We start from the raw sequence: 12,335 nt of genomic DNA, 5'->3' as shown, positions 1-12,335 counted from the left end.
AATTCTTAGCAAAAAAAAAAAATAGTTGCAGCAACATGAGCAGAGGAGATGCCTACTGAAAGAGTAGACAGAGAAGAAAAAGAGGACCAAGGATGAGCAGCAAAGAATTCCTACACTTTTAGAACCGGCACAGGATGAGAAACCTCCAAGGGCAGAGAGAGCAAGAAAACCAGGAGAGGGCACGCCATGACGTCAGAGAGGGGCGTGGCCAGGAAGGCGCCGTCCTCTCTGCAGAATGCGACGGAGAAATGAGCCTGGAGACCACTGGCAACCCTGGCAGGACAATTACAACTTCTTTGAGAAGGCAGTCCTGGAGTCGGAGCAGACCTGTACATGCTCATAATATCTGTGACAGAACTTCAATAACAAAATAGCAGTATTTTGAGTTCAAATGGTGTAAAGTTATGAATAGCGATCCTATAGTTAACACAAGCAGCAGAACAACCCAAATTTATTTAACACCTTCTAGGTTCCAGTCACTGTATCAGGTAGTTCCTGCATGAGAAAAGCCAGGCGGCCAGCTGTCCTGCCATGCTGCCAGGTGTGGGAAAAGGCTCTGGGGGAGCCGCCAGGCAGACGCAGCTCCACCACACCCACCGTGGGGGCACCTGCCCACTATGGGCCTGACATTGTCATAGGGATTAGGGATAGCAGGTTGAGTAAATTCTTGCCACAAGGAATTCATGGAAGAAAAGAGAAATGTACATAGATAATTACAAAGCCCTGTAACAATTTTTATATAAGATTTATAACATATTGTATAGACACGGCATTCAAGGGAAAGGGAGATGCTTGTGGTGGGAAGCTGGGATCAGAGAAGGCCTTCTAGAGAAGCCGGGTGGAAGGGGTGAATGACAAGAGAAAACCAGACAGCAATACCGAGAAGATTTTCTGAAAAAGACAAGGATGAGGCTGCAGCTACAGGAAAATGCCAGTGGGATTATGAAAAGAGAATCCTGAACCTGGAGTTGGGGACCTGGATTCTCAGAGCCTCTTGTCTACACTACTTACTAGCTACGTGACCTTAGACAGTTCTCAATTTATCTGGCTCTGTTTTGTTGTCTGTAGAATAAAGCAGCTTAACTGGATGACCTCCATCATTCCTTCTAGCTTTGACTCAGTGGCACCATACATGCATCCAGAAACATGGAGATAACTGGTAACCCCTGCAAGAGCATCTTCAACAGAACAGTGGGGATGATGTGAATTGAAATGTGAGTAAATCACCCCTCAGAGAAACCTGGCTATGAAGGGTCCCGGGGAAATGGGGGCAAATGGAAACAGACTTCCAGTATTATCATGACACGACACTTTGAGGTCCAGAAGGGGCAGCGTTTGACCAGAGAGCTGACCAGTGTCAACTAACTACAGAAGAACTGACATCTATTCAACACACAGTAAATGCCAGTAAGTTTGTAAGGTGCTTCATGTGTGGAAAAAGCTAGATGTCCAGCGTTCTTCCTGACTCAAATTCTCTCTGCCGTATATGGAATCACTGCAGGTACAGATTCGTATTATAGTCAACCTTTCAGGAGCAAAGGGAAATGAATAGATTCCCCCAAATGTCTTATTCAAAACAAAGTCTCCACAGCAAATTTAGATTGATAATTATAGGATTTGAGCACAAAGAGAACATTTTTCACAAATTCAGAAATCATCATGCAGAAGAAATGGGAGTTCAAATTCAGATCTTCTGCCTCCAGTTCCAAATTTCTCCATCACATGAGAGTTATCTACTACTGTCCTTCTTTAATTGTCACATGTCTTGTCTTTCATCCATTTCTTGGGTTATATGGGGTTATAAAGTACTTATCCCTCCCCAGATTATATCTAAATCCCCTTTAAATAGGTACTGTAGTCTCAACCAGTAACATTCTTGTCAGTCTTTGAAAGGTGCACTCCAGTGTCTAGCAGTACTCTAACGTGATCGTTAAGTCATAGTCCAGAAGAATCTAATCTGGTTCTTGACAATACGTATGTTCCCAGGTTTTATTACCTCCCGAGGTCTTCTTTTCCCTTCTGAAGCCTCAATCCTCAGCAAGAAGAAGAGATGAAAATACCACCTGCATCGCTAGGTCCTTCAGTTCCTGCCTAGGACATCTAAGTCAAGGGGCGTTCATGTCATACTTCTTTTCGTGATAAAACTTCGTCCCAAATGGCATACCTGTCTTTTGGCAAAGACTCACATAATAACTTCTCCTTTACTTCTGCTGGTGAAAACTTCATAGGATACTCACAGTAAGTCATAGCCGCTTAGCTTGGCTAACGAAGAATGGGAACAAATTAGTATTTATTATATGTCTTTTCTTGCTGATACATTATTTTTAGGCTGCTTTTTGTAAAACTCTACCTATGTTTGGATAATTTTCTATGTCAATCCAGATAATATAGTCTACATTACATTTTTAACTGTATAGAGTATTAGAAAGGAAGTAGGCATATGAAATTTTATGACAAATAATATGATAAAGAAAAAACAGTGACAATGATGAAAATGTTAAATAGATTAGTGAACTTTGTGACACAAAGGAAAAATGTACAACTGAATCTTAATATGTGGTCAACTAAGGGCACTGCTACAAGTTATTAATCAGATTTAATAAGGAGATACTCTTTTGCATAGAATCATTTTTAACCCTCAGTAGCTAGGTGCTTAAAAAACACTATTGTAAGAATTAAAATAAAAAAGTACTTTAAAATATTTTCTGTATTATTCTATGTAAGTGAAGGATATAATTAAGCTTTATAATTAAGATTTTAAGGTATAATTGAAGACTTGACCATCCCGTAAAGGTAAATTTTCCTGATCAACTCTAACCAAATTAACATGTGAAGACTATTCACACATCCTCCTTCATTTTTAAAATATTTCACCCCAAATGCTATTACAATATAGAGCAACTAAGAAATATCAGAAAATATAAGCCATGAAGAGATAAGAAGAAACAGGCATATGCCTTTCCATAAACAATCTACTAAGAAACAAGAGCTTGGTTTTGCTTGATTTTAAATGCACACATACCATCACAATCACACACACACACTCACACACACGCAGATTCATTTTAAACCAATTTTATGTCCTATTCAAATTAAATATGAATACAAAAACTCTTCTATATATGTTAAATGTAACAAAACAAAGAGAGGAATAATATTCTGCATGAATTTTTTTAAAGGGTTCTTGTTCAAAAGCATTTAAAGATAAAACATTTGGGGGATTATTGGGGAAATTTGATTATGGACTTATAGATGGTAGTAAAGATTTATTTAATTTCTTTACCTGATTTAAATACTTGCCTGAGCTAATGATATTGTGTTTAAATAGGAAAATGCCCTTATTCTTAGGAGATGTGATGGCTACAACTTACTTACACGTTGCTCAGGTTAATTTAAAAAAAAAAAGGTTGCAAAGAGAGAAAGCTGTAACACAATGTTCTTTTCTGGTAAATCTGTAACATGGATTCACGAACACACACATGTGTGTTTTCTGTGTTATTCCCTTTCCTATAAGTTTAAACGTTTTTGAAATAAAAAGTCAGGAAAAAAATAATTCGTTTCATATGACTATGCCTAGAAATATCTGTTTCAAAAGAAACGATTTGATCCAGCACATGAGTCGTGAACCGTCGTCAAAAAGATGTTCTTCCAGCTGTCCACATCAGTTTGAAAAGACTGCATTTATTTAGATGAGAGAAAGGTGCAGATTTACTTGAGGAGGAGAGAAAAGAAAGCAGCTTCAAAGTTTGGGAGGCTGCCTGCCACACAGCTGCCTGGATTCGGGAGGATGGGCTCTGTATCATCTCCTCCGCTGTCCCCCTCCAGCTGACTGATGTTATCTGTGGGAGATGCAGGGGGGCCTCGGAGAGGGGTGTGAGTGCAGAGACAAGATAAGGAAAACGCAGTGACCCCAGACTGAAGGGAGATGGGTCTCCCCGGGGTTTTCATTTGGCTGGATCTCCAGATAGGGGCAGGTAGGGAAGTGGAAAGAGCTATTAGAAACCAGGTGATACCGCATAAAGAAATTTTAATAAGATGAGCCATCCTCTGCTCAGCTTCAAGGAATGATGAGTTACAAACTTCCACTGTAAATGAACTTGTTTTTCATACTCATAGTGAGGGCGGAAAAAAACAACCACGAAACAACTCTTCAACTAAGGGGGAAAAAAAAGTTCATTTGGAAACCCAAACGCAGAGAGTGAGGACTTGGGGAGAGTGCCTTTAAAACGAACATTGAGCACGTGGTGCTTAATGAATGTCGGGGCTTTTAAAAAATCCTGTTGTGAGAAAATATTTTCCTCACTACCCAGAAGACAAAGAAAAACAGTGAGTGTTGACAACATGGTATTAAAAAGCCACCCCTACCCAATTTGTTATCTGCAAATATACATATATATATATATATATATATTCTTTTTAATGTACTCAGGGCCAGCATGTTGGCTCATGGCATCTTACTTTTGTGTCATTATCTCTCTGCCATACACACAAGTCATAGCTGGGGATTTCAACTCGCGGTGAAGCTACGCTGAGAGTCCAGATCTCAGGTGGTGCTGGCATGAGTGCTGGTCTCTTCAGTCATAGAGAAGACAAGATCCTAGGGAGTCTGGAATTAGTCCTATTTTGCACCATTCAAGCCAAAATGCTGCTTATCAAGAAGCAAGTAATTGCTAGCTAATGGCTACGGGGGAAAAGAAAACACCACTGCATTTCCAACCAAAGCATCTCTCAGCACGTGACCATAAATAAAGCGGAGCAAAGTGTAAACATAAAGTGGAGACAGATTCTCGAGGAGGTTAAATAGCAAACATTTAAAAGGCAAGTTACCTCATCCGACTGGGAGGGGCTGATTCTGGGCATGGGCGATACTTGGGGCGTTTTCAATTGCGTGCTGTTGCTGTCTGGCACCAGCTCTCGGTGGACCGTTTGGATGTGGTTCTGGAGTTCGCTTTCCGACTCAAACTTCACGTTGCAGCTGGAGCAGCGCGTCTTCAGCGCCCCGGCCTTGCCCTTCCCCTCCATGGCACTCAGACTCTCACTCTGGCCCAAGCCCGGTCTGTTCGTGCCGGGAGGGACGTTGGCGCCCGGGCTGCCGCTCTTACTGAGATTCACGCAGCCGGCACACAGACCATATGGCAGGCCGTTGATGTCAAGTTTCACCAGATCTTGCTTGGAACGGAATTCTTTGAGGCAAGATGCGCATTTGTACAGTTTGGGGATGTGCTGGCCACGCCCCGTGGTCTGGACCGCAGACCCGTTGCCCGTCTTTTGCATGTGGAACGTCCCGTGGATTTTGAGTTCTAAGGTGGAGGTCACGGTCTGCATGCAGACCACGCAGCGGAATCCCGTCAGGGAATTCCTCAAGTCGGGGTGCATCTGGCAGTGCTCCAGAAACTCCTCCTCGCTCTGGAGCGGCATCTTACAGATGCGGCAGTTCCCAGTGTCCAGGCTCTTACTGTGGGTGACTTTGTGTTCGGTGAGCGTCAAGAGGGAGGGGAAGCGCTCCCCGCAGATCGGGCACATGTAGTGTTTGACGGGGCCGAGGTGGGTCTGCATGTGCTCCCGGAGGCCGTTTTCGGAGAAGAAGGTTCGCGAGCACACGTTGCACTTGTAATTCCCTTTGATGAGCTCGGCTTTCTTCTTCACGATGGCGCTCTCCCCGGGCCGGATGTTGTGGTCCCGCAGCTGGTGGTTCTGCAGCAGGGTCTCCATGGTGTAGGCCGCCCCGCAGATGTCGCACCCGTACATGGGCTCCGAGGTGTCCACATCCTCTTCGCTCCCGTCGTGGCTGTTGTGGGACTCCTGGCTGTTGGTCAGCAAGGTCTGCAGCTCCACCTCCTCCTTCTGCACTTGCTCCGAGGCTCCATTGGCGCCACAGTTGGGCGTCTTGGTCTCAAACACGCAGTGCTTCTCCCGCAGGTGCTTCTCCAGCAGGATGATGGCGTGGAAGGCTTTGCTGCAGAACTTGCAGTTGTACTTTTTGCTGTGGGTGGTGATGTGGCACTGCAGCTCCACCTCGGTGCCGAAGGACTCGCCGCAGAAGATGCACTTGTGCACTTTGCCCTGGTTCTCCAGGTGGTTGTGCTTCACGTGCAGCTGCAAGTCCGTCTCGTTGCGGAAGTCCCAGTTGCAGGACGTGCAGCGGTACACTTTCTTCTCGTTGCTGTGCTTCACCGCCAGGTGGAGCTGGATGGAGACTTTCGAGTCGAAGACTTCCTGGCACAGGGTGCAGCGGAAGAAGACGAAGGTGTGCATGTCCAGCAGGTGTTTCTGAAGGTCGTCCACCGACGTGAACTGCTTATCACAACTCTCGCAGATGTAGTATGTGGAGGTGATCATAAAATGAATGGTGACGTGCTTCAGCAAGGATTCTTGGTTGGGGAACTCCTTGTTGCACTGAGGGCAGGTCAGTTTCGGAAGCACAGTGTCGAGATGAGTTTTCAGGTGAGTCTGAAAGCTGTCTAGGGACGTGTACTTAGCACCACACTGATTACAGATATACTCTCCGGCCGGCCGTGCAGGTGCACCCCCCACCGCCTGCATCATCTTAAGAGATGTCTGCTCTATGGCCACAGGAGAGAGGGGGCTCAAGGCCCTGGATTTCTTCCCATTGTGAATATAATTCAGGGCCAAGGGAATGTTTTTATGATTCTCTTTGATGTGCTTGTTCAGTTTGAGAACGCTGTTGAATATTGGGGAATTCGTACAATAGGAACAAGAATAGACTTCTACTACTGGTTCTTTTGGAGTCCCGAGCACTGGAGACCCAAATCGGGAGCCACTGAGATCGCAGTGGACCTGCCTTATATGCTCTTCGAGGGAAGAGTCAGTGAGAAACCCCATGTAGCAGTGGGGACAAAAGAAAGCATTGCTATCCTTAGCCGCAGGGTTCGCAAATCCGTGAGAACATCGGATGTGTTCCTGAAGGGTGTTGAGGTCGTTGACGACTTCGGAGCAGAAGTTGCACTGGTAGACTATGGCCGGCATGGCGGAAACAATCAGACCTGGGTCCTGAGCTTCGTGCACTTGCTTAAGATGTTCATTGAGGTTATAGAGGGAGGGTAGTACCTCCAAGCAATACTGACAAATGTGGGCCTGTTCTGGCTTATCTAAATGCATAGTTTTCAGGTGAATCTGTAGAACCGCCAGACTCGAAAACAGCTGCTTGTTGCAGTAGATACAGCTGTAGGTAACTTTTGCCTGTTTACTTGAGGGGACGGTCATGTCGGGGGTTTGCTGAGCAGCCCGCTTCCTCCCTCGACTCTTTGGGATTGGCGGGGCAGCTTCCACCATGGTCGAGCTGTCCACGGAGAGGTTGGAGTCTGGAGTCGTGCTGGACACGGAGGTGTAGCCCACCGTGACCAGGGAGGGGCTGTTGCTGTGGTTGCAGGACTCTGGCTGCTGGTGACTGTCCATGTGGCTATACAGTTCCTCCACGGTGTGGAAGCTCTCGGAACAGATGCTGCAAGAGTTCTTCTTCTCCCCTCCGTGAATCTGCTCCATGTGGTTCATCAGGGACGTCTCCTCGACAAAGAGCTCATGGCAGTAGACACACTGGAGGGCCGCTCGGTCCTCATTTGGGGAGCACTCTGGGTGGCACTCGGCAATGTGCTTCTGGAGGTCTTCTGGGAAGTCAAAGCCTTCCTCGCACTGACTGCACTTCTGAGTGTCCTTCATCTTCCAGTCCTCCAGCCTGGAACCGGACTGGGAGCCGTCCTTGCTCCTCTCGTGAACCTGCATGTGTCCGTGTAAGGAACTAGAGGACAGGAACCCACGGCGACAAATGGCACATTTATATGGCTTGTTGGACGTGTGAGTCTTTAAGTGGATCTTCAGGTGATCACTTCTGGAGAACGCAGCATCGCACTCACTGCAGTGGTACTTCTTGTCCCCGGTGTGGAGCTTGATGTGGCGATCTCGGCTCCGCTTGTGTTTGAACAGCCTACTGCAGTAGGTGCACTTGAAAGGCAGTTTGTCGCTGTGGCTCTGCTCATGGTGCTTTAGGTAGCTGAGACGGCTGAACGACTTGTCACAGAACTGGCATGGATACGGGAGCCCGGGGCCGCCTTCTTCCTCTCCAAAATCGCAACCTTCTCCATGGCTGGGGGAAGTCTGGTCCTTGCTGGAAGGTGAGGAAGCAGGCCAGGAGCAAGTGGGATCATCTTCCACGTCCACTCCATCTGCAACGAGAAGCATTGGAACATGTCATTGTCCGTGTCGAGAGTTCAGGAATGAGCTTACTGTACCATGTCAACAAGTACCCAGGGCTGGACCAACTAGAACCTTTTAGAGTTAAAAAAAAAAAAAGAGGAGAGAATATTGGAGTAGAACACTTTCAAATCTGACCCCGAAGCGTTTATTCTTTGTTCACTTTTCACTGGATTGTAAAATATAAAAAGATATTAAATAGTTCTATGTCTAAATTACCCTTTTATTACTTTTTATCATTCTTCCATAGAAGCAAGGTATATATTACGCATTGACAATTTTATTAAAATGCAGATTTTAATATATTTAATGTTTCTTTTGTATTCATTCTAAAATGATTTGCATATTATGTGAGCATCTGAAGAACCAAATGAAAAGAGGAAATATTACAGGAATGATTTAAAATTAATGCAGTCAACCCAGATGTCTAATATTTAATAAAAAATTCCCTCTGCATTTTGCTTGTTTTTATATAAAAAGGCAATTCTGAAGACCAAAATCTTTTATGGAGTTCGTATTGATACAGGCCTTATTGCATTCAGCAAAAAAATATTAAAACGTAAGCACATGAAAGAAGAGAGAAAACACAATAATAATTATGTCCTGTGTAATAAAAGACAGCCAGGGTTTCTTCAATAACTGAAAGATTCGAATAGCACAGGCCAGAAATGGATTATTCAACGTTAGAAGGGTACTGGTAGATATTACATGTAGCTGGGATCAGCCGGGATCAAGAAAAAAAATGAGAGTTTCACAAGAGCCAGATTGTAAGAGTGTATTTTGTTTGGAAAGTTCAAGAGGTGGCCCACCATTTCTTCCTTTTGCAAAAGCTTCAGCAGCATGAACTTCCTTAGCCAAACAGGACCTGCACTTTGAGGTGAGCAGAGACAAAGCAACTTGTGAAAAACTGGAAACAGGAAAAGTGATAAATGATTATGGTAAATGCTGAAAGATTTATGAGTAACAAAGAGAAGACAAACAAGCCTCAAAGCCAGATATAACGTTAGCAAGTTACCCACGATGTAACTCTCCCCTCTGTTAGGTGTTTTTTAACCACATTCATTGCAAGTGTACACTCTTACTTCTGTCCCTTTAACATCCAAGTGGAAAATGAGGCCTTCTCAAATAGGTTGTGAAACCTCTTTTTGGCTTTTCAAAACAATCTCTCATTCAAGATCAGAAGACGTTATAAAAGCTTTTCACTCTCCAAAGGAGAAAGATTTTTCATAAATGCAGACAAGACCATGGACTGGAGCTCCAACAGTGATTTTATGGGAAAAACAGGTCCTATTAGAATATTATTGGGGTATTTTAATAATATGCAATTAGAATATGATCAAATACCTTTTTAAATTCTTCACAGCTAAAGTTCACCAGCAAGCTATATTATAAAAGTGGAAACTGGCAAGCATTATGTAAACAAATTCCACGTCTGCTTTCTTTAAGGTAACAAGATTTTACTAGATTATCAACCTCTTGCTTATCCACAGGAAACAGATGAGGATCATTCCTTTCCTGCATCTAGAAACTGATGACAACACCATCTCACTATCAATGCCAGATGGCAACCATCTAACTCTGAGAAAACAACCAAACACCATTCCTGGATCCCTGCCCACTGCAACAAAGCTTTGCAATACAAGTTGAAAACCGCATGATTTTGCATCCTCATTTATATAAATCCATAATCCAACGCGTTTCCAGGGTCTGATCATTGTGGGTGTGATATAAATTTAAAGGTGAATACATATAAAGAATATATACATATAAACTCAAATCATCACCCTTTATATAGAGACACAATTTTGAAAACAAAAAATGAAAACAACCCCAGTGATGATCTAGCTTTTCCCTTAAAAAACTATAAGCCACCTAAAGCTGGTAGCCCTAAAACGAAGTTTTGAAATATTTCTTCTAAGTTAAAAAATTTACTATTTTATTAAATTTGCTCAGCATTCTAGGCAAAAAAGAAAAAATAATTACCACCTCTCACACATTATATCGTTTAGGCTTACATCCTGTTGTTTCACTTAAAAATATTTTCAAATGCATCATCTCATTTGTACAGTTGGGGAAAACAGTGAATCAGAATTTGTCATGCATCTAGACGGGAAGAATAGAACTATTGAGCCTGAAAATTTAGCAAGTGAATTTATTACCAAATTGCAGATTGTGTCCAGGCATGATATATTATTATACGAATGCACCAAGAATTATAGAGCAACAGACCATTAGAAATAGTATGCAATCCCTGACACCATGCTTAAATCAGGTTCTTGTCTGTGGGCCATGCCTATTACATAACTGTTCTTCTAAGCTTGTAAATTTCAACTACACGTCAAGTGAGCTGAGGGTTCAGATCAAGCTTTTTACTGAAACCAAGATTCAAGAGAGCTAGAAACTTTCAGTTAAGTCTCTCTTCTGTCCCTGTTACTTGGTCTTGGGGGAAAAGAAAAGACGTGATAATCACAGATGATGTGTCTTTGTAACTAAACATGGAAATTGCCTACAGGATGCATAAGACTTCAGCTGGAGGATGGAGGCACTGAGCAGAAGTAAAAAGTCTGAGCGGGGAATGCTACTTTTAGAAAAACAAAGGTTTCAAGAAAAGGTTGACTTCTGTTTTAAAATCTAAATTGTAAAACACTCATTCGCTAGTGCTATAAATGAACCTATTCTCCCTGGGGCGCACAAGGAACTCACTGAAAAAACTCCCAGGGGTGTTGGTCCATGCTCTAAGGGTATCAGAATCTCCCAAGACTTTTGTGGTGGTGGTGTTGCTGCCAACGTGCCCTGAGGTCTACCTAAGTCTTTGAAAGCTACCCGTCCCCATTTCCTTCAGCTTTTTGGCAGTCGCAACACAAACTATGCATTAACGGCTAATATAGACTTAAACAATTTCAAGTTCTCTTTTCCATACGGAAGAAACCATGGAGGATTCTTTCAACTCCCGTCACTGCATCAGCTTGAACTTTTTTCCCCTCTGGCACTCACTCAGTGCTACTTACAGGAATGTCTTTCTGTGTTATGGCAAGTTTTCCGCATTTCAATGTGAAGCACTTAACGTGTCCATGTTAAATTTTAATTTTTGGAATCCGTCATCCACACTAGCTGACTCTCGGAGAGCTGTAGCTCTTACAACGGGAAAGGAAAACAAAACAAAACAAAACAACTTTGCTGGAAACCGACTCTGTGGCCTGAAAGTCTATTTAAAGATGCAAATGCGTGTGCACAGTTAGCGCAGATGTTTTTCTACAGCAACTGTACTTGCTGAGTTTCACCATTTCCATAAAGCACATTAAAACAAGTGTGTGAACACTCGGAGATGAAAGTCTCCAACACTCCTGAGACTTTCCGTGGAAAGTAGAGCCGCCTGACTTTTCTCCAGGCAGACAGGAATGCCCATGATTCAGCAGCCTGAGTAAATAAAAGAGGTCCTTATTTCCTAATTTTGCTGGCTGGCCACACTGCAGCAGCCTCTGTGCTCCTGCCAAAGGGGATGCGGAGCTGGAACTACACCCAGCCGCTGAAGGCCTGTCTTTGTTAGCCGGCCAGGCTTTCCCGACCATCTTCTGGCAACAAAACGGCCCTATCCTGCAAAGAAGACCTCCATCTCAGGCTGAATGGTTCTCTCGTCTGCCTGAGAGGACAGATTTTGCCGGGCCTGCGTTGGAGGAGGACAGCTGGAAACTCAGTTAGCGGCACGGCAACACCTGCTCGGTCACATTTATGGGGGCAAGTGCTCAGGAACAGAAAAGTGAAGGCAGACTAGAAGGAGGTATTCCACAGGGGGAGAAAAAAAAAGACACCGGAGTACAGAGTACCTCTTTAGACACCAGCACACAGAGTCCAGAGCCACTGCCCCTTAGGTACCAACCTGGGAGGAGAGAGCAAACACTGGGTGTGCCTGTATCCAGCAGGCTGGGGGATGGACAGGTGAAAAAACCCCAAGAAGGGCTGCTGGGTCGCCAAACGGGGGACTAATAATGTCCATTTACAGCCTGTCATTGCGGGAGAGAGATGCTGAGGGTCCCAGGCATCCTTTGGCTTTCAAATCTGATGGAAGTAGCCAATAAAAAATAAGATCAAAGGAAGAGGAAGAGAAGATGTGCAGGAAGGTTTGGGGT

General features: G+C 44.0%; 1 protein-coding gene across 4 annotated transcripts in view; it reads right to left on the bottom strand.

Annotated features, from left to right (window-relative positions):
* Nucleotides 1-12,335, bottom strand: part of ZNF521 (zinc finger protein 521) — a 346,926-nt gene that overhangs the window by 145,782 nt on the left and 188,809 nt on the right. For all 4 annotated transcript variants that reach the window (XM_072949085.1, XM_072949082.1, XM_072949084.1 and 1 more), the window contains one exon: nucleotides 4,828-8,180. In XM_072949085.1, the coding sequence (XP_072805186.1) occupies nucleotides 4,828-7,740 (2,913 nt within the window). In that variant the 5' untranslated portion in view covers nucleotides 7,741-8,180. The remainder of the gene's footprint in view (nucleotides 1-4,827; nucleotides 8,181-12,335) is intronic.

This window comes from Vicugna pacos, chromosome 24 (assembly GCF_048564905.1).
Source record: "Vicugna pacos chromosome 24, VicPac4, whole genome shotgun sequence".
Lineage (NCBI taxonomy): Eukaryota > Metazoa > Chordata > Mammalia > Artiodactyla > Camelidae > Vicugna > Vicugna pacos.
The sequence above is the reverse complement of the archived record's forward strand: the minus strand, read 5'-3'. Positions and strand labels throughout refer to the sequence as shown.